This window comes from Xenopus laevis, chromosome 6L, assembly GCF_017654675.1.
Source record: "Xenopus laevis strain J_2021 chromosome 6L, Xenopus_laevis_v10.1, whole genome shotgun sequence".
NCBI lineage: Eukaryota > Metazoa > Chordata > Amphibia > Anura > Pipidae > Xenopus > Xenopus laevis.
This window is the reverse complement of record NC_054381.1, coordinates 11,677,634-11,701,326: the sequence shown is the minus strand read 5'-3', so window position 1 is coordinate 11,701,326 and position 23,693 is coordinate 11,677,634. Positions and strand designations below refer to the sequence as shown.

The window sequence follows — 23,693 nt, the reverse complement described above, 5'->3', positions numbered from 1 at the left end:
TTATGAGATGAACAGCTTTTTAAGGTGGTTATAAATGGGTTGAAGCTGCCGATGGTCAAGATCTTACAGTATTTTAGATATGACAGCCACTTGGGGCACTTTAAAGGGATACTGTCATGGGAAAAAACATTTTTTTCAAAATGAATCAGTTAATAGTGCTGCTCCAGCAGAATTCTGCACTGAAATCCATTTCTCAAAAGAGCAAACAGATTTTTTTATATTCAATTTTGAAATTTGACATGGGGCTAGACATATTGTCAATTTCAGCTGCCCGAAGTCATGTGACTTGTGCTCTGATAAACTTCAATCACTCTTTACTGCTGTACTGCAAGTTGGAGTGATATCACCCCCTCCCTTTTTCCCCCCAGCAGCCAAACAAAAGAACAGTGGGAAGGTAACCAGATGGCAGATCCCTAACACAAGATAACCGCTGCCTGGTAGATCTAAGAACAGCACTCAATAGTAAAAACCCATGTCCCACTGAGACACATTCAGTTACATTGAGAAGGAAAAACAGCAGCCTGCCAGAAAGCATTTCTCTCCTAAAGTGCAGGCACAAGTCACATGACCAGGGGCAGCTGGGAAATTGACAAAATGTCTAGCCCCGTGTCAGATTTCAAAATTGAATATAAAAAAATCTGTTTGCTCTTTTGAGAAATGGATTTCAGTGCAGAATTCTGCTAGAGCAGCACTATTAACTGATGCGTTTTGAAAAAATGTTTTTTCCCATGACAGTATCCCTTTAAGAAAAACAATATTCCTGAGATTTCCCTCTTGTGCAGCTTCTCATCTCATGCCAAACTCATTTTCCTAACAAATATACTGTACATCTAGTCCACCTGTAGGACATTAAACATGTAGGACTCGTATGAAGAGAAAATCAAGTTTTCAGGGAGACATTGGCTCAACTTTGGTTGTTGGGTGGTGTCGGCAGACCTTGAAGATGTAGAGACCCACAGGTTGTCCATCCTTACGATGAAAGTTCTTCCCAATCTCCTAGCTGCTTTCATTTGCAGATCATTCCATTACTTTAACATATTGAAACTTACTAACTTTTTTTTTTCCAGTAACCTCCACCCCCCAATATTGTGTTGTTTCAATATCCCTTAGGAAGTAGATAGAGATTGCTTGTGTATAGACAGATGTTAGCAATAAAGGCTGCGGATTAAGTTCTGGGCTTGATCCCCACCTGGTGTCTTTACATGGCTGACCATTCTGCTGATGACTCTTCAAAAAATGATCACACGTCTAAGAATAAGAAGTCTTACGACTGTTATTATATAATAGCCCTGGGTATATGGCAGTTTTTCGTACAGGGGTCTCCAACCTTTTATATTCAGGAGTAGGGGAGCCACGCAAGCATTAAAAATGTTCTTGGGGGTGCCAGACAAGGGCTGGGATTGGCTATTGGTAGCCCATATGTGGACTGTCAACCTAAAACCATTTTGGCAGTACACCTGGTTTTTATACAAACAAAACTTGCCGCCAAGCCTGGAATTCAAAAATAAGCTCCTGCTTTGAGGCCACTGGGAGCAACATCTAAGAGGTTGGTGAGCAGCCAACATGTTCCTCACAAGTCACTGGTTGGGGATCACTGCTTTAGAAATGAAATATTTCTTCTGCTTCAAGGAAAATGGAAGAAGCACCAAGAAGAGCAGTTCATAGTCAAAATGATCTGAAGTCTATTGGGAGTAGGTTATCTCATCTCCTAAGGTGGTAAAGGTGTCTTTAGCTAGGAACTGTGTTTTTTTTTTTTTTTTTACTTCCCCCGAAGCAGAGTTTTTGTCAGTCCTTCTTTTGGCATGCTAATAAATATATTCAGTAAACTTTGGTTTCTGTTTTTGGTCTTTGGCCTTTTGACTGTGCTGTTTGCAAAGTGGAGACCGTCAGACCCTTCCTGGTCATCCCCAACCTAAGGATCAATATTATTGGCTTTAATCTGTAATTGAAGGGGGGCCTTATATCCGTGTGGCTGGCAAGTGAAACAGACCTGGGTGTATGGACTTTGAACAAGAATGAGAAATGACCAGAATAAATGACACTATTTCTCCTTTGATTCTACTTTCTTACAATGGCTGAACTCCGATTTGATTTAACCAAATCCAAACCTTGATTATCACGATTAAAAATAAATCATGTGAATTTAGTCTGGAATTTAATTTTTTTGCAGAAAGTTTTTTTTTTTTTTTACTCCATAATTTTTTTTAAATCCAAGTCCAGTCCATGATGCAGACTCATTTTTTAAAGGGGTGGGGGAGGGATTCAGTGTCTGGCCAAATACTATCAGTGTGTATTTAGTGCACCCCCTACCAGCAAGTATAAGCACAGGGTTACATTTTTAAAGGGGTCACCTTTAAGTTGACTTTTAGTATGTATAGAACGTTTAATTCCAAGCAACTTTTCAGTTAATTCTTCATTTTTTTTTTTTTTTAATAACTTATTTGCCGCCTTATGACTTTTTCCAGATTTCAAATGGGGGTCACTGACCCCATCTAAACAACAAATGCTCTGTAAGGCTACACATGTCTTGTTATTGCTACTTTTTATTACTCTTTTATTACTTTTTATTATTCAGACCCTCCCTAATTATATTCCAGTCTCTTATTCAATCAATGCATGGTTGCTAGGGGAATTTGGACCCTAGCTTTGAGATTGTTGACATTGCAAACTGGAGAGCTACTGAATAAAAAGCTAAATAAGTCAAAAAACCACAAATAAAAACCAATCGCAAGTTGTCTCAGCATACCACTCTACATAATACTAAAAGTTAATTTAAAGGCGATCAACCACTTTAAAGGGATCCTGTCATCGGAAAACATGTTTTTTTCAAAATGAATCAGTTAATAGTGCTGCTCCAGCAGAATTCTGCACTGAAATCCATTTCTCAAAAGAGCAAACAGATTTTTTTATATTCAATTTTGAAATCTGACGTGGGGCTAGACATATTGTCAATTTCCCAGCTGCCCCTGGTCATGTGACTTGTGCCTGCACTTTAGGAGAGAAATGCTTTCTGGCAGACTGCTGTTTTTCCTTCTCAATGTAACTGAATGTGTCTCAGTGGGACATGGGTTTTTACTATTGATTGTTGTTCTTAGATCTACCAGGCAGCTGTTATCTTGTGTTAGGGAGCTGCTATCTGGTTACCTTCCCATTGTTCTTTTGTTTGGCTGCTGGGGGGGAAAGGGAGGGGGTGATATCACTCCAACTTGCAGTACAGCAGTAAAGAGTGATTGAAGTTTATCAGAGCACAAGTCACATGACTTGGGGCAGCTGGGAAATTGACAAAATGTCTAGCCCCATGTCAGATTTCAAAATTGAATATAAAAAAATCTGTTTGCAGAATTCTGCTGGAGCAGCACTATTATTTCATTTCATTTTGAAAAAAAAAATGAAATTTTTTTCCCCATGACAATATCCCTTTAAAATATATTATATCTCATCTTTTCCCCCCAAACGCTTCTTGCCCTCCAAGATTCACATAAACAAATACCGATAGACATTTTGCATAAAAAAAACTATTACAGGACAAAAAGTCTCATTTTAATTTTATTGAAAATGTAATGGATATTTTCTTCATATTGCTTTAATGAAATGACAGACAGCAGCTGCAGTTTTTTTTTTTTGCTTTGAAAAATATATACTGTATATATATAAATGTCCAGAGAGGAAAAAAAACAAAAAAATCAATACCGCCCTCCAATCAAAGCAATTAAATAATAAATCACAATATTTACAAAAACAAAAGTGGCAGAAGTAGAGCTAATGTGAAGGAAGAACCATAAGTTAATTACAAGCAGGGTCAATAAATATCCAAGTGTCATTATACAAGAAATAAAAAATATTTATTACAAATGGGGGGGGATTTCTTTCCCTTGAAATTAAAATAAATCTCCATTTGCTTTTTTATTTGGCACAGACAAATAAGTTAAATGCACATTGTTATAAAGGCGGATATTTGATCACGTTCTAAAGCAAAAATGTAGAGTAAACAGAATAACCCAGGAATGTTGCAAAAAATTAAGGATGCACCAAATCCAGGATTCGCTTCGGGATTTCGGCTCTTCTCAGCAGGATTTGGATTTGGCCGAATCCTTCTGCACTGCCGAACCCGAATTTGCATATGCAAATTAGGGGCAGGGAGGGGAATCACGTGACTTTGTCAAAAAACAAGGAAGTAAGAAATGTTTTTCCCTTCCCACCCCTAATTTGTATATGCAAATTAGGATCCAGATTTGGTTCAGTATTCGGCCGAATCTTTTGCAAAGGATTCAGGGGTTCGGCCGAATCCAAAATAGTGGATTGGGTGCATCCCTACAAAAAAACGAGTGCCAAATAAGTACCACATCATGAACACCAGCATGTCATAATGAATAAGTTGCAATTGGGGGGGGGAATACACTGTCAGAACCTGAGAATGGGGGCAATTGGCTTTCAGAAGAAAACTAATTCCTTAACAAATAATCCCTCCAAAATGTCGTTTTTTTTTATTTATCATCATTTTACATTGCCAGGTAAACGGATAGCATTCAAATCTTTCTATGTAGAACCAATAGGAGACACTTGTCACTTTAAGGGCAGAGACACAGGCTCAGATTCGGGGAGATTAGGCGCCCGGTGACAAATTTTCTCTTCTTTGGGGCGACTAATTATCCTGAATCAGAGCCGGGCCAACCCGGCCAGGCGCCCTAGGCAACCTGGCGGGCCACGGCGCTGGCTCAGTGCGCGCTCGACTGCACATGCACAAAACTTCAATCCAGCGCGCATGCGCAAAATGTGTTCACACATGCGCAGAAGCGCATTTAAGATAAAGACACCAGCGGCAGTCGGGGGAGAGACGGGACGGGACACAGGGTAGGCGGCAGAGCAGGTACTTGCCTGACGCCCCCTCAGCTTTGCGCCCTAGGCACGTGCCTTCTCTGCCTACCCCTAGTTCTGCCCTGTCCTGAATGCTGAACTACATCCCCGCCGGCTAGAATCGAAATCGCCGGCGGGATGGCACTCTGAGCTATTCGTTTTCCAAAGTCGCCCAAAGTTTCCTCATGAGGCAACTTCTGAAAACGAAGCGTTCCGAGTGGCATCCCGCCAGCGGGAAGGCAGTTCAGGGAGATTAGTCGCCCCGATGAAGAAGAAGTGATTTGTCACTGGGCGTCTTATCTCCCCGAATCTGAACGCGTGTCTCTGAACTTACAGCCCATAATGCTTTGCATCAAATACTAAACAATCGTGGATTTTGCATAAATTACTACTCGGCATCCTGAACTGTGATTTGTTGATATCTCAAGTAGAACACAGGAGGCTGCCCAACTTTTTTAAGGACCCAATGAGGGTAATAAATGGTGGACAATACCCAGAAACCCGTTATGAGCGCAACAACATTTTAGATGACGGACAAGGAACAGATCCCTGGAGTTATAAAGATCTGGTTTTTGGGGGGGGGGGAGCAAATAGCTGACAAAGGACCTACATATAGTGTTGCACCATAAAGCACGGTATAACATGGAAGGATATTAGGGCAAGATGATGACAAAAACTTTATATCAACGTTGCCCTTTAGGCTCAAACTGCCAGATAAAGGCTCACCCTAAACTGACAGTCAGAAGGTAAAACCACTTTTTTTTTTTTTTCTTCAAAATTTATCCTATTTAAATCACAGTTCAGAGAAGTCAAACAAACATTCACAGTATTCTCCTGCCAGGATTGTGGTCGATGTATTAGGGGAGCTCTGTTTCAGTTGTGTGTGTTGGGGTACAGAAATGACAGTCGTATACGATAACTGAGCTGGCAGAGGCACTTTCTGATTCCCAACATACACAATAAAGAAAGACCATATTAATTCATAATAGAAAGAATAATTCAAACTGTTGGACGGGGCCCAATAGACGGCTGCTCTATACAAAGACTGGCAGCAATAATGTCAACGCAATGGCTCTTGGTAACTTAGAAACAACAAAAAAAAAAAAATTAGCTCAAAATTTTATAAAAAAAATGCATATTCCTTTTTTTGCTGTTGTCGTCCATTCTATTAACATTATTACTTTAAATATCTGTATTAAATTTTAACGCTTAAATTAAGGAAAAAAAATAATTAAATAGAAGCAGAATAAAAAAAAAAAATTATAATTATATCTGTTTTAAAGGACTATTAAAGCAATAAATAATCCAATATCTTATTACCTTTTCTGTCATATTAACATACGATTTTTTTTAATTATAAAAAAAAAAAATTATAAAGTAGCCTTGACGATATATATTTTCATAGAGCAAATGAAACCATTAAAGGACACTTCGTTAAGATATAAATCATGAAGGTTAGGGCAGAGACACATGAGAAGATTTGGGGAGACAAACCGCTTCTTCTTCGGGCGACTAATCTCCCCGAACTGCCTTCCCGTCAGTGATTTAGATTCTAGATTGCACTGAGCGTTTCGGTTTCCGAAGTCGCCCGAAGGTTTCCTCGCGACGACTTCATAAAACGAAGTGATCCGAGTACCATACCAGTCGGGGCGACTTTGGTGCCATCCCGGCGGTGATTTCGATTCTAGCTGGTGGGAAGGCAGTTCGGGGAGATTAGTCGCCCGAGGAAAGGGGAGATTTGTCACCGGGCTCCGAGTGCCATCCCGCCCTCAATTAAGATTCTAACTTATGGGAAGTCTTTACGGGAGATTAGTCGCCCGAAGAAGAGGTGATTTGTCGCCAGGCGACAATCTTCGAGTGTGTCTCTGCCCTTACAGTTTCAGGGAGGGGGGAGAACACGGTTTGCAATGTATTAAAGGAAAATAAAGGCAATTTCCTTTAATAGTTTGCAGATACAATTAGCTCCACCTTTAAAGGGGAAATAAAATATAGATAGACCGTATATTATTTCCTCTTCCTGAAACTGCAACATGCGTTGCCAAAGGGTTATTAGAATGGGGCACCCCATTAACCATGGCCATATCCTTCTTGAATAAAAAAAAATTTATATATAAATAAGGAAATAATTTACATTAAGATTAAATAAAGCTCATATTATTCTTTTTAAAAACGTATGGCTTATGGAGCGGAACCGCAAAGGGATTGTAACAAAGGTACCAAAGAGAAGAGGCGACAAGGCTCCTCTTCCACATCACTCTTAGGCTTGGAAAATAAAAGTCTGCATAAATAAAATTGCTGGAGTTATATTAAGATTAAAGGGGAAGCATACCCAGTATTTTATATGTACATTCCTGAAACAGACTGGGAAATATTAGGATTTTATTAGGATGACTATTCCTTCATGTATAAGTGGGCTTGGCTGTATGGCTTGCAACCACTGCAATGGCACCACCTAGGGGCATTGTTGCGGTTGACCAAAATGTCCACGTATGCATAAAAGCAAAAACAAAAAAAAATCTACACCGTAATATTTCACAGTCTATTTAACAAAAAAAAACCCTCCTTATAAATATGATATATTTCCCCTTTACATAATGCGTTTTTATTTTATTGCACTTTTTAGAAACAAGAGGCGATATTTTTACGCATATTTACGTTTTAGTAAAAATGGAAAAAAAAAAAAAGTCTATAAATACATGATAAATGATTGTACTCAGAATACATCTGAGGTATTTTTGATTTGATCCTTTGGAAACCGGTAACTCTTTATGCTCCCCAGAAGGGTTAAAGAAAAAAAAAAATTCCTGCAAGTTCAAACTTCCGGCTCCTTCCTAAATTTTGCAATAAATTAAAAAAAAATTTTTTTAATTTAAAGTACATTTTTCTTTTTTTGTAAACGGGAGTAGTGCACACTACCACTTTTTTCGTATTTTTTTTAACAATAAATACATATAAAGTTTGTTTTAAAAGCATCGTATTCCAATGGCATATTTGTACGACCACAAGAACAGATTTTCAAAGGTCTACAAATAAATAAGAATTTTATCTTTTAACGTCTTATGTACAAAGTCACTTGTATAGAAAAAAAAAAAAATTTGGATATTTTGTTCAATTGGACGTTGGTTAAACGGGTCTCAGTGGCAGTATTCCAAAAAAGCATTGTTTTTATAGGGAAAAAAAAAAAAGTCTCCACTGGAATAAAGCAATTGAGAATTGTTCCTTGCACGTCCCCATATCTATATATATATTTTTTTTTAAAACCAGAATTTGTATTTGAAATTTCCCCACTTCTTCCCCCCTTTTTAGACGGTCATAGTTTCCATTAAGGACGACTTAAAGGCATCTTCCAAAAGTTGATTGTCCGTAAAAGGAACAGGGGTATCCGGAATGGATTCCGAGAGACCGATTAAGGATTCCAGAAAGCAAGTAGTCTGGTCTCCCGATGGAGTAATTCCAGGGAAGGTAGGTAGCTGAAAGGATAAATTGTCCAAATTCTCATATTCCTTCAAGGAGTTGTAGAGAGGTCCTAGATTGTAATCTGGATAAGACTGAAATAAATCCAAAGAATCCGAGGAGAGGCTGATATCCGTATAGCTTTTGGAGTGCGACTCCGCCTGCGAGGAACTATAATCGGAAGGTTCGTCAGAAGTCGTTAAAGACGCCACATCGTCCGAGAAACAGTTGGCGTCCTGGTTGGCGTTATCATCAATGCATTTCGTAAAAGAGCTGGAATAGGGGGCGGAAGCAGTTTTTTCCGAGGTGGACATTGGTTGGTAAATGTTGTCACCAAAAAAGTCGGCCGGGTGGAAAAAGCTCAGATTATCCTGACAGTCGCTGCTGTTCTCCTCGTATTCGGAGTCGTTGAAATGAAGAATCCTTGCCAAGTAGTCGTCGTCGACATCCGACTGGGATTTATCAGAGGGAACGGCTTCGTATGGCTCTTCGGAGTCTTCACTCTGATTGGACGAAGAAGAGGTATCCGTCATGTCACTGCTACAGCTGTCCTCCCCGGCCACTTCCATATCCATGCTGAACTGGAACGCCGGCGTTAATGGGGCAGCCCTCTCCTCGCTCGAGCTTCCCACGGGCACGCCCACAAATGGATTTAGCCGCTCGTTGACAGTTTCATCGGTTTCTAATTTGCGGTTGTTGTTTTGATGCTTCTCCTCCAGCTCCAGCCTCATGACCGTGTGGATGAAGTGGGTTTGAACCCGGGATGAATTAAATTCCACTCTTCCGTTTGGGTTGCCGCAACCATCTTTTGTACAGCCGCACGGGAACATCGAATGGTCCCTCTGAAACAAGAATGGAGAGAGATTTGTAGAAGGCTGCAGACCTTGATACCAACAATGAGATACAGGTCCATCAATGTCAACAGTCCCATTAAAATCCCACTGTTTCCATCAATTTCAAGAAGGACCCAAAATCTATTCAACACCCCTAGCAGATTCTTATATACAATACAACTTGGTCACAGGCCAATGGGAAGATGCAACTGCAAGAATCCGCCGTGATGACATGACCTGCCCTTACCTGACACTTGATCCCGGCAATGTTACAGCTGCAGGTCTCCGGGTCACAAAAATCCTGACAGTTGCACCCGCAGTCTTCCCTGGAGCGTCGGATTTCATTGAGCTCGTATTTCTCAGATTTGTCGATCTTCTTGATGCCTTCGCTTTTAAGCAAAGCCCGCCGTTCCTTGGGCGGATACATGCGCGGAGAGAAACCGTCTTCAACTTCGGCGCCGTTCATGTCAATGTCCTCGTCGCAGATGTCGTCGATGGAGAGGTTGTTGGCTTTTTGAGATACAATGGTACCATTTAGGGTTAGCTGAAAAGAAAACATGAGTTACGTTAAACGACAGTTCCCACCAAGTCCCTAAACAGCAGATGGATCTCAAGCGTACAAAACAAAGACCCTCTTCTTGGTAATTACCATGTTCTTCAGCGACTCCAGCTTCTCCTCTTTTAACCTCTCTTTCAGTTTTTCCCTCCGCCGGCTCAGTTGCTCCTTGGAGAACTCTTCCAATGTGAACTGCCGGCTGTAGCTATGCCTTCGCTTCATTCCGAGAGTGCAGCCCCCTCGGCTGGGGACGCTGGTGAACCCCTGACATCGCTGGAAGTAAAACACCCCCACTTGGTCGAACACCACCTTGTTCTTTTTAAAGCGCTTCTCTTTCTTCAATATGGATGTGGCTGCAAAAAAAAAATATCTTTTAAAAAAAAATTGTCTTCCAGAAGAAGAAAAAAAAAAAAAAAAACTAAGATTTTAATACCATGCAATATCAATGAACCAATCAAAACTTATGGCGACATTCTAATAGAATGAAGGTGCCGTGGATTCGTGACACCCAATAAAACTATGCTACCTATTGAGATTTCATTGGGATGAAAGAAGCAGACGAGTCGGGTGACACCAGCAAAGATTAACACCATATAAAAAGGGAATTTAATGAAATTTCAATACAAATATGAGCTACTGGGGGTCACATGACAACAAGCTGAAGATGACGGGAAAGAGGTCAATTTGAACCATATGCTCCGAGTATATTAGTTTAATGCAATCAGCTCATATTCAGCCGGGAAACTGAGCCAGCAAATAGTTACATGGTTTAGAACCGCTGCCGGATCAATATATGGATTGGTTTGTATGTCACACGCTTGCATTTGTCCTTCTACGTCCCATGTGGATACCATTAATGAATGAATGAATTCAGAGAGGAGACAAGGGTAGGGCAGTGCTCAACGTCTTCGCTCATTATGGTCTTGTAGTGCTGGGGCTCATCTTGTTCTACTGGTTTCAGGGTATATCTTATTTCTGCCAGAACAATAAGTATGGGGAGATATGGTGGAACCTTTGTTTGATGGAACAACCCTGTGCAATATGGTGGCACTTCTCTGGAATATCTTATATGTTGGCACAATAGGGGGTCACAAGCAAGTCTGTCTTTCCTGTAGATCATCTGAAATCACCAAACTAATTAGAACATTCAGGCAATTAGAACTTGTTGGCGCTATATAAATAAATGATGATGATTTTTAATCCGATTACTAAGAGATCTAATTGTGTGTAGACACACACATAGATGTTTGCCGGATCAAAATCCGCACCGAATCAAGATTTTTATTGGGAGCACCGATCTATTCAACACCATGATCCGGTCTGAGGAGCCAAGAATAATTGCCCTATGGGTAGGAGAAAAAACTCTCCAAATATCCTTCTATTACAATTGCAGTCACTGGCGCAGTTTTGCAAAGAATACTCAAAAACCCATGTTTGACTACTTTGAGTGAGAACGGACCAAAGTGATCAAAATTAAAGGAAAAGAGTTTCGCCCACTAGGGGTCATATACACAAGTCAATGTTGGGCACTAATGCTGGTGCAAAGTGCTCCATATTCCAATTACACTTCACACTAAGTAATTCTGTTCATCTGGCGAATCCAATTAAATCCCTAAAAAAAGGAACATAAAGCCACTCACGGGTAAAATCCGTGACGAAGAGCTTGGCGTCGTAGCTGTAGTCCTCATCCAAGTCGCTGCCTGATGACGTCAGGGAGGAGGACGGCGAGGCGGAGGATGACGAGTAATTGGTGTCCTCTTCCAACGCCTGGTATTTGCGCTTTAGGACCCCACTCATGGTGGCGCGTTTCACAGGCCTGTCGAAGCAATAGGATCATTAGATTTGGTGCTTTTAACAAAAAAAAAATTTAAATACAGTAAAACCTCAATTTTACCCACTAATTTCACATGTTTTGGGTGATCCTGCCAATATAGTATGCATTATAAATTTCCCTGATTTTACACCATTTTATTCTGGTCCCCTGAAAAACATAAAATAGGGGTTCTACTGTAGGGGCAGTGAACTATAGCAACCAGCGAGCTGCAGGTTCAGCAATGAAAGCAGACGTCTGATTGGCTGCCATGGGTTACTGCCCAGGTGCAAATTTGCCCAGCATTTATAAATGAGCCCCAATGACTTCTAGGTTACAAGATCATCTTATTGCACCAGGGCACGGCATGCATAAGGATTGTAATGCTCCAATTGCAATAACAATAATAATTAAATAATAATAACGATAATAGATGCCAGGGAAGCCTCGGGGGGTAACATTCACTCTACCATTCACACAACGTGAGCCCTCTGGGAAATAAAGCAAATGACAGATGAATCCGACTGCTGGAACAAAGCCGGCCAATTGTATTCATCCTCCCTCCGTTCTGTCGGCCCCAAGACACGAGGAAAAGATGAACCACAAACAAAGGAGAGATCTCTGCCGCGGACATTCTTGCACAAAGGAGCCCCTCTACCTGCTGTGCCCACAACGCTCATTAACCACTTTATGGCTTGTACCAAGAAATAGCTCAGCTCCAAAGAACAGAAACACCTCTTATAAATCCAATATCTGTTAATTAGGGCTCAGCTTACGACCCACAGAGAAGCTGAGTCCTCTGTCCCCGACGCACGCTCGGATTTGGGGAGATTAGTCGCCCAGCAACAAATCTCCTATTCTTTGGGGCGACTAATCTCCCCAAATTGCCTCCCGCCGGCTAGATTCTAAATCGCCGGCAGGATGGTTCTCGGAACGATTTGTTTTCCGAAGTTTCCTCATGAGGCAACTTCGGAAAACGAGTGCCATCCCGCCGGCGATTTACATTCTAGCCGACGGGAGGCAGTTCGGAGATATTAGTCGCTGGGTGACAATCTATCCGAAACCAGCGTGTGTCTCTGCCCCTAATCAACTGGTTTTGGAAACCATGTGCCTGGCAGAACCGAATCCAAACCCTTTAATCACATGACTTTAGGTCACAAATCTGAATTTTTTGTTTTTCTGTTTTTGGGGCTTTTCATATGCTCCATTTATTTAAGACCAGGGCCAGTGTAGAGAACACATGAGTGTATAATAAATAAGACGTTTTATTGTAATTATTTTAAATGTGTTGGTTTTTAAATATAAAATAATAAATTAGAACAACATTTTAGTATTTTTGTGCATTTTATTCAAATTACAATAAAAAAGCCTATTTTATCACAACATATTAAAGTATGTATTAAATTAGTATTTTTCATATTATAATTATGTTGATCCTTCATCAACTACTTATTGTTATTATTTGCATTCTTATGTTTAATATTTGTAGCCAACATGATTTTGATTCGCTATTAAATTAAATTACTATTAAATAGTAATTAGCTATATTTATGGCACACTTATAAATAAAAAAAATAGTTCCCAACCTGGATAGCTCATTAGAATATAATTAAAGGGCCAGTAGCATAGATAAATGAATTTTTTTTGGATGCAATTAAATACACTGGGATGTTCCCTTGTGGGTTTGCTTCAGAATCTCGTCTGCAATTGATAGAGCACAAACATGGGGGCAGATATTCAAGTGGAACTAGGGTTTACAGATAATACAAGGGTTATCAGATAATAAGGAGATAAAGGGGGGAGGTGTCAAATGTAATTCAAGGTTCTCTGTAGATTTATAGGAAAGAAACCTTTTGTCATATTAAAAAAAAAAAAGAAGAAAAAAAAAAAGGATATGTTATCAAACTAAACCGTTTATTTGTAGGTGCTGGGGGTTGGAAAGAAAGGTTTAAATATTTTTACATTAGGCTGTTATTGTTCCTTTAATAGACATCAAGCATGTCGGCACGCAATCCATCTCAGCCTGCACCTAAATGAATGGCTAATTATCCAGGTTAATTCTTTGTTACAAGACAAACAAGTCATTTTATTTCCCTGCAATGAATCTATTCTAAAGCTGCTTAGGTCACGGCTGTGATTCAGGGAGGGGGCATGCGTGTGCCAGGGGGCAGTTAGAACAGGTGACAGTCAGTCTGCCTGTGGGAGGCGACTCATGAGCAGATGACTAGGAGCCGTGACTGACTCAGTAGCCTGCGTGTGTTTGTGGGCAGACGTGACAGCCCGGGGATTGTGAGGAATACGGAGAAAGAATTGGGAAACTTCCTTCTACGTAAAACCCGTCTGTTTACTGTCGTCACCCAGCTGGGGAGTAGTGAGCCGCCGGGTACAATGAAATGGGTCATTTGTTTGCTTTGTTAGTAGAGAGTAGGCACAGTTTTATAAACACCAGGAGATGAATATTCAAGGACACTATGTAGATATTGTAGAACTACAACACCCATCATGCACCAACAGCCTCTCGCTGACAATTAGGGAATCAGGGACTGGGCCGGCGGGACACCGGGAAAAAACCCGATGGGCCCCGCCGGCTCAGGCCATCTCCCCTAATCTGCAAAGCACCAAGCAAAAAAAAAAAAAAGTGTGGCGCATGCCAGTCGGTGTTTGTGCATCCAGGAGGGCTCGGAAATGTGGAACCCGGTGGGCCCCCCGTGCTCCAGTCCGACCCTGTGCACTGAATACATTTTTTGTGATTCGCCAAATCCTTCGTGAAATATTTGGTTGAATACTGAACTGACCCCTAATTTGATAATGGAAATTAGGGGCAGGAAAGGAAAACGTGGAAACATTTTTTTGAATTCCTTCACGCGATTTCCCTCCCTGTCCCTAATTTACATATGCAAATTCGGATTCTACCTCCTTCTCTAGTTAAGATTTAGTTTTCCTTTAAAAGCAACCAGTAACAAACCCTCCCTGCAGATGGCACAGGGGACAAGTGTCACACAACGTTACAGATTTGGCGAGGCGCCCTTCTCCGGAATCCCAGAATTTAAATGACAGTTGTGCCCAGCGTGTGCCAGGTACAAGCAGCAGGGGTCGTTGGGGGTCACAGCAGAGAAAGACAAGAGGTCGTGCCCAGGACTCAAAGGATTTTCGATGCTCTCGCCGATACCCAAGTCCCCGTCTGATAAATAAGAGATTGGACGGCAAAAGGAAACTCTTAATCTACCAACATGTACTGGGGCAGGCGATTAAAGGGGAATTGGTGTTATATTTGTACTGCTGAGAAGAAAGGGACTGGTTAATTATTCACCACCTTGTTATGCGAGATCGGGGGCCACGTTACTGCCGTTACATTTAGTGCCAAGTGCTCCTAACAGCCCCGGCTGCACCTTAATGGTTTATTGGCTGGTAATAAGCTTTGTTGCTGAACTACAAGTCCCATTCCTAGACTGCGGGTGGATATGCAAGTGGAGCAGAGTAGCAGAACAGCGCCTCTAGTGGACATATAACATAACTCCCAACTGTCCCTTTTTCGGAGGGACAGTGCCTCTTTTGACAGCTCAGCCTGCAGTCCCTCATTTATACTGGAAAGTCCCCAATTTTCTCTGCAGCCTAACAGAACAATGGGAAGGTAACCAGATAACAGCTCCCTAACACAAGATAACAGCTGCCTGGTAGATCTAAGAACAGCACTTAATAGTAAAATCCAGGTCCCACTGAGACACATTCAGTTACATTGAGTAGGAGAAACAACAGCCTGCCAGAAAGCAGTTCCATCCTAAAGTGCTGGCTCTTTCTGAAAGCACATGACCAGGCAAAATGACCTGAGATGCACCTACACACCAATATTACAACTAAATACACTTGCTGGTTCAGGAATTAAATTTTATAATGTAGAGTGAATTATTTGCAGTGTAATTTAGAAATAAAACGACACCATAAAAATCACCACAGAATCCCTTTTAATACTTCAGCGACGCAGGAAATGCACTTAAGATCGCCATCGGCACAGAGAGCCTAAGTAATCGCATTGATCCGTATTGATTGCAAGTTGTACAGCGCCACGGACATTAGCAGCAAGGTGACCAACTGGGGAGGCATCTCTGTAGAATTGAAGCGTATCCTTATTTACAGATACAGCCCGTCATGTACATACGTGTGGATTTCATCAGGCAGGAGAATCTGCTTAAACCTCCTCATTGAGTTTATAGAACAGCCTCCACCTCCCCAACCCTGGACTATTGAAAAGGTTTCTCAAAATAGCAAAGCGAGGGGGGGAAATAAATAAATAGCGCTAAGCCCGGCGTTCCGCAAGGCACAAAAAGGCCCATTTAACCTTCGTTTTTTTTTCTTTTTAATAACCCAAAATAAAATAATCCGCTGCGATGGCCGTTGCCAAAAAAGACATTCTGTTCTTGGCGCAGGCACCTTACTCATCTATTTTACTAAAAACAGCTTTTCCAACCAGTACACGAGTCGCAGGACCGAGCCCACAGGAATTCCTGTCTGGCACCAGCACTCCCACCCAGCACAGGGGAAAGGGAAGGGGGCGGTTAAAGAGAGAGGAGCCTCAGAAATCAGTCACCGTCTCAGTGGAGCTGACAATCTAAGGTCCCTAGCAGGGGTGTAACTACAGAGGAAGCAGGAGGTATAGGGGCCCCACGAGGTCCCTAGCACAGTCACAAATACTAGGGGCAGTTATCAGTAGCCAATTAACCTGCCTGTATGGAGCCTGGAAAGGAACTACATTTTGGGTGGAAAAATCCAAACGAGTCAGTAACAAAAACTTTAAGGGTCGGGGGCACACAGGCAGATTCGGGGAGATTAGTCGCCCGGCGACAAATTTCTTCTGCTTCGGGGCGATTAATCTCTCTGAACTGCCTCCCCGCCAGCTAGAATGTAAATCGACGGCGGGATGGCACTCAGAACGATTCGTTTTCCAAAATCCCGCCAACGATTTCGATTCTAGCCGGCGGGGAGGCAGTTTGAGGAGATTTGTCGCTGGCCGACAATCTTCCCGAATCTGCATGTGTGCCCTGACCCTAAATATCTTCAATTTCACAACCAGGAAATTCCAGTGCATTTCAGCAGGGAAAGTCGGGATCCAGTTACAGGTCTAAATGTCACATTGTTTGGAAATTCTATTACCCCAGCCCCCTACTTGGGCAATAAAGGGAACTCAATGCAGCCTCAGGAATTATAGTTGGGCTGTACAAGTAGCAGGTACTTCCACTGGTTACTACTTCCCCTTTAAGAAAAGGCTTTGCTTCAATGGCTCTGGCTGCTCGGTACCATGGGAATTTCTGGAACCTCCATAGGATAAGGTGATAGTAATAATAATGTGTATACTGTATATAATGGGATGCCCACCCCCATAGTGCACAGCAGCAGTAGGGACAGGCTATAGTACAATTGCAACCCCTGTCCACTTAGTAGTTACACCACTGGCACTAGCTTGTCCTTACCTTTGCATATGGCTACACAGAATCCCTCTCTTTCAGGCCCCCAAAGTGTCTAGAGATTGACTTGTTTTTAGGGATGCACCGAATCCACTATTTTGGATTCGGCCAAACCCCCGAATCCTTCGCGAAAGATTCGGCCGAATACCGAATCGAATTTGCATATGCAAATTACATGTGGGAAGGGGAAAACTGTACTTTTTTGTGACAAAAAGTCATGAGATTTCCCTCTCCGCCCCTAATTTGCATATACAAATTAAAAATCAGATTCGGTACAGGCAGAAGGATCCGAACTTGAATCCGACTGAAAAAGGGTGAATCCTGGCCGAATCCAATCCTGGATTCGGTGCATCCCTACTTGTTTTACCAATATTTACTGCAATTCAATATGAATTAGGGCCTCATGGGGCCCCTCTACCTCCTGGGCCAACCTACTTAACCTGTAGTTAGTCCCCTGCCAGAATCCCTCTTTGCATATGGCTTCCCAGAATCCCTCTCTGCTTTACAGGTAAAGAGCATCTTTTCAACTGGTCTTCATTTAAAAAAAGTATGGTAAAATTATCCTGAAAGACCAGCAACCCTGGGACTTTTATGCAAAAATAAAAATGTTGTATTGTACAGGCTGTACCTATGCTTACATAAATACAATATTATTTTACATTATATCTATTATATAGATATAATATTATATATATTATTATATACCTTCTAGGTGTTGACAAGTTTCTATTGCGGTTGTTACATTGTATCGATTATCCGATCTAGCAGTCTGACTTCCTAACTACTGCCTGGTTGCTAGTGCGAAATGCTCCCTGGCAACCATAGAGCCATTGCAAGTTCCAAAACTGGAGAGCTGCAGCACTGAAAGTTATTTTGAGCATAAAAAAAAACTTCAAAAGGGTGAACTTCCCCTTTAACAGCAGTGGAGGAATAAAACCCCACAAGCAGGTGGCAACATGAAAGTGTTTTGGGTTAAAAAATAAACTCTTAGAAGTGTAGATTTGTGAAACTGAACTGGTTTCTGAAGCTGCTGCCCCCCTTCCCTTATGAAAGCAGGACACCTGTTTACAGACGGTGAGAGTCGCACGTGTACTAGCAACATACTAGCGACATACTAGCGACATACTAGCGACATACTTTACACATTAATGCTCCGCTGCAAACACCCAGGTGGATTATAAAAGCGGTACAGCAGGATTTTTTTTTTTTCCTGCTCATTATTAAACTTGGCTCTGGGCCGGCAGGTTAATCACTACTCATTACTCTCAGAGAGGGACGATATGTACTATAATAGCACCATTCAACTACCAGGCTGTACATCATGAACCCAAGATGAGCGATTATACAAATATACAGATTTTTGGAGATTGAAGCACTAAATGTCATTGTATTTGCTGAGAACACAATGCTGTCCATGGATTCCCCCAAGGGTTATCTTATATTGTTACAATTACTTATTTGCTTATCTAGAAATTGTTACAAAAGTATCTTATCTTCTGCTGTGGCTGTTCTGGTGCGTGTGCTCTCTGCCAAAAGCCAATTAAGTTTTTCTGGCTGAAAAACTGGACTTTTCAGTACAAACGAGGGACTGCTGGTTTTGCTGTCAAAAGAGGGTCTGTCTAATAACAGGACAGTTGGGAGGTATGGATTCACCTTTGAGTTGACTTTTAGGGCAGAGACACGCTCAGATTTGGGGAGATTAGTTGCCCGGCGACAAACCTCCTCTTCTTCCGGGTGACTAATCTCTCCGAACTGCCTCCCGCCGGCTAGAATGTAAATCGCTGACGGGATGGCACTCAGAGTGCTTCGTTTTTGCCCGAAGTTTCCTCGTGAGGCAACTTCGGAAAACGAAGAGCTCCAAGTGCTGTCCCACTGGCGATTTACATTTTAACCGGCGGGAGGCAGTTTGCGGAGATTAGTCGCTCTGCCGGGCGACTAATCACCCCGAATCTGAGCGTGTCTCTGCCCTTAGTGTGTTATACAATAGCCAATTTTAATCAACTTTTCAGTTGGCCTTCATTATTTTTTTTTGGCTTATGAATTATTTGCCTTCTTTTTTTGACTCTTTCAGTCTACAAAAAAAACAAAATGCTCTGTAAGGCTACACATTAAATTGTTGTTGCTACTTTTTATTACTCTTCTTTCTATTCAGGCCCTTTGCATTTCAATGCATGGTTGCTAGGGTAATTTGGACCCTAGCAACCAGATAGCTGAAATTGCAAACTGGAGAGCTGCTGAATAAAAAGCTAAATAATACAAAGATCACAAATAATAAAAAAAATGAAAATATCACGCTCTACATCATACTAAAAGTTAACTCAACCCCTATAAAATATGAGCAAGGCCCAGTTACATATCCGTTACACTGGCAGCCACAGTCAATGGGAAGAGACCTGGCGTGCATTTGTTTTTCTCCCCCAGTACAGGGAGCAGGGGAACTGGTTTGGGCACTTTGTTCTCACTATAACATGCCATAAACTCTGCCTGTGGAATGAAAACACGGCAGGAGGAGGAGATCCTATCAATCCCTGCTGCCTGTACTACATGTCCCAGAATCCTCTGTTAGCTAGTGTGCAGAATAGGTCAGACGTATATAAAGAATAACATTAATAGTACATGAACAGTGACCACCCCCAGTATAGTGGGAGGTTTAGTCCAAGCAGATAAGAACAAAAAGAGGTCGGCCAGTACCATGAGTCACAGGGGGAATGTGCAGAATTAAAGCCACTGCTTTCTATGACAATACAGAAATATACAGTTACTCAAACAATGAGTACATCTCCTTTTCGGATTAATTTCTCAAGAACAATGTATCCACAGACATGCACTGGGCAACCTATTAGCTGGCACCTGACCAGCTCTAAAGCACCAGCCCAGATGCAGCACCAGCCCAGATGCAGCACACAAGGCTCCTTCCATAGATAAGAGCATTTCCCACAGAATACAATGAAGGGCAAGGAAGTGGGGGATGGAACTAATGCAGAAGGCTGGGGGGTGTTAATGTGGAGGAGGAGACTGGTGTCTTCTGGCATCTCAGCCAATAGGAGTGGAATGTTCTGAGAGCGGGGGAATCGCTGGGACCCCTGTAGGGAAGGATCCCTCCAGTGCCTGGGAAATATCCGGGGGCTCACTCGTTACTTAGGAGAAATATTAGCAGCCGGTAACCACACGCAATCCATTCAATACAACAATAATAATAATAATAATGATAATAAACCGATCACGGTAAGTAGCAGAATAGAAGCGCCTGCTTTTTAAAGGGCAAGTTGCTTCGATACAATGGAAGAATCAGGGACAGGATTGGACACTTTACTGGCTTTGTTCAACAGAAAGGTGTAAGAGATTCTTTTGCATTGCTCACTTCCTGTAATGATGGAACAGGAAGTGGGATATACACTGCTATAATATTCCCAGAAGCACTTTTATGAACACTGAACACTTGAACATGCAGATGGCCTATACAAGAAGCACCTGGGTCCTGCCCAGAAGAGCTTACAGTTTGAAATATTCTTAGAAGAAGCACTTGATATGCCAACGTTATAGCCTGGATGTTTGTTCAATAGGATTATTACCCTTCAGGATGCTGCAAACTACAAGTCCCAGAATCCCCCGACAGCCCTGGGCATGGAATTCCACAAGTGCCAATGGTTTGTGAGTGGCACCAGGGTATATGCCAGTAATCAATACGATTTAGCAGCCACTAGAACTGCCGGCAATTAGAATGATATAGTCCTTGAGCCTTAGCCATCGCCTTACAACACTGCTGCAAATATAAAGAGAATGTGACCTTCTGCTCAAAATACAGGTGCTGGCCCATGGGGGGGGAGGGGTTGTACAAGTGGAATACACAAGTCAGTGCCATGATACTACAGGTGATTATATCCCTTTAAGGCATGTGTTGCAGTGCATTGTGGTCAGGACAATGTGTTCTTAATGGATGAATGCCCTGGCACTGGGCTATAAGCACCCGATTATGGCAACCCAGACGCCTAATTAATCTTAATGACAGAGACCCACACTTGATCCTTGTAACGTGACAAGCGAAAGAGTAACTTCCACTGAATTCTCCTACAAGTCACATCATTCCTTCCCACTGTTTGTCTATAATCAGATCTAATTGCAAGCTCTTCAGGGCAGACAATACAAACGAGCGAGGCCTTCTGCAATTCTCCTCTCCCCATACTCATAGCCCAGAATGCTATAACTTTATTATTTACAGTATAACTATCAACATATATTAATTAAAACACCAACATATTCCACCATTGCACAATGGAAAACACACACAAAACCCACCAATAACCAATGCAAGAGAGAGAGGGCCCTGCTCCAAAAGAGCTTACAATCTTAAAGTTTCAACCGCTGGGAAACTACAATTCCCAGCATTCCCTATAGTGCATAAACAAAGGAAAAAGTGGATTGTGAAAGTTGCAGAGTAATAATAAACATCAGAGACAGCGGCAGACCGGGGGGGGGGGTGTTGTTTATACGTCAATATGAGAGCAGCAGTCAGGCTGTAACCACAGAGTCGCTGTTATCAGTAAAGGACACATTGTAGCAAAGTGCAAGGCGGGGGGGAATTCAATGAGTGGGGTGGGTATACCTGGTGCAAATAAATAAGGAGCGGGGCAAATAAATAAGGAGCAGGGGCAAATAAATAAGGGGCAGGGGCAAATAAATAAGGGGCAGGGGCAAATAAATAAGGGGCAGGGGCAAATAAATAAGGGGCAGGGGCAAATAAATAAGGAGCAGGGGCAAATAAATAAGGGGCAGGGGCAAATAAATAAGGAGCAGGGGCAAATAAATAAGGGGCAGGGGCAAATAAATAAGGGGCAGGGGCAAATAAATAAGGGGCAGGGGCAAATAAATAAGGGGCAGGGGCAAATAAATAAGGGGCAGGGGCAAATAAATAAGGGGCAGGGGCAAATAAATAAGGAGCAGGGGCAAATAAATAAGGGGCACGGGCAAATAAATAAGGGGCCGGGCAAATAAATAAGGGGCAGGGCAAATAAATAAGGGGCACGGGCAAATAAATAAGGGGCAGGGGCAAATAAATAAGGAGCAGGGGCAAATAAATAAGGGGCACGGGCAAATAAATAAGGGGCAGGGCAAATAAATAAGGGGCACGGGCAAATAAATAAGGGGCAGGGGCAAATAAATAAGGGGCAGGGCAAATAAGGAAAGACAATGTATCAATAGAAGGATAAAAGTTCCAGCTGACAATATTTAGCGCCAAACATTTAAAGATTAAAGAGCACGACGTGCAGTTCCACCTTTCACCACTAGAGGTCGCGCCTCCCCGCTAATTGTCGCTGCTGCTCAGACTCCCGGCGGCTGTGTGTGTGTTTGTATATAAGTGTATGTGTGTATAAGTGTGTATATAAGTGTATGTGTATAAGTGTATGTGTGTATAAGTGTATGTGTGTATAAGTGTATCTGTATATAAGTGTGTGTGTATGTATGTATGTATGTATATAAGAGGATATGAGGGTCAGTGAGCGCTATATGAGCCGCAGCTCTGCCGTTGTTGTACCCAGAGATCCCCGAGACTTTCAGAGCGTTAGTCGCCCCCAGTGTGAGAAATAACGAGCGCCTCCCCCGCAGCAACTTCCCCCCGAAGCCCCAGTTGTGAGCGCGCAGCCCCCAGTCTGTCTCACCTCAGGCCGGGCTCCTGCTGCACAATGAGGCGCTGGCGGCACTAGTAGCTGCTCATAGTCCTGAGCCAGAGATCTGCTCCCTGCGCTGCTCCCCCTACTCTGACTGCTCTCACCGGGAGCTCTGCCTTATTCGTCAGTGGAAAAACTCCTCGGCTGGTGACGCAGGCGGTGACAGGGAGCCAGACAGGCCGGCCAGCCACTGAGTAACCGCCCACCGAGTGACACGCCCACCGAGTAACCCGCCCCTGCTCTTCCCCCGCCTCCTCTTTCCCCCGACCCACACTCTGCTGCTTCCTGCGCTTCTTCTCCCGCACCCTCCCCTCCGGCACTGCCGCCTCCTGCTGCTTCTACTGCCGCTCCCCCGTCATTCCTGCACCGCTCGGCTGCTCCTGCATTTATTATAGGGACCCCCAGACTCACACTGCCTCCTATTTATTATAGGGACCCCCAGACACACACTGCCTCCCTCCTATTTATTATAGGGACCCCCAGACACACACTGCCTCCTATTTATTATAGGGACCCCCAGACTCACACTCCCTCCCTCCTATTTATTATAGGGCCCCCCAGACACACACTCCCTCCTATTTATTATAGGGACCCCCCAGACACACACTCCCTCCTATTTATTATAGGGACCCCAGACACACACTGCCTCCTATTTATCATAGGGACCTCCAGGCACATTCACTGCCTGATACTGCACCCCTATATAATATGCACCCCCAGATACACTGCTTGCTGCTGCCAGCCATTTATTATAGGGACCCCCAGACACACACACACCTGGCACTACATCTTATTTATTAAAGGCACCCCAGACTCACTGTTTGCTGACGCATGTCTTTATAAAAAGCCCCCCAGACACACTCACTGCCTGATACTGCACCCTTTTGATAAGCTCCCAAAGATACCTCATGCTTTTATAATAAGGACCCCTACTTATACTGTCTGGTACTGCCTCCCATTTATAAGGGCCCACACAAATAATAGGGACCCCCAGATGCAATTTGTGCTACTGAACCCCATTTACATTAAGCGCCCCCAGACCCACATTCTGCTGCTTATAAT

The 23,693-nt window shown here is 42.6% G+C and overlaps 1 protein-coding gene across 1 annotated transcript; it reads right to left on the bottom strand.

Moving 5' to 3' along the window:
• Nucleotides 1-7,739: 7,739 nt before the first annotated feature.
• On the bottom strand, nucleotides 7,740-22,715 carry csrnp1.L (cysteine-serine-rich nuclear protein 1 L homeolog). Its single transcript, NM_001094591.1, is given in 5 exon segments — nucleotides 7,740-9,149; nucleotides 9,388-9,684; nucleotides 9,790-10,049; nucleotides 11,337-11,512; nucleotides 22,623-22,715. Coding segments are annotated over 4 exon segments (1,707 nt in total). The 5' UTR covers nucleotides 11,494-11,512; nucleotides 22,623-22,715; the 3' UTR covers nucleotides 7,740-8,156.
• Between the last annotated feature and the right edge of the window lie 978 nt (nucleotides 22,716-23,693).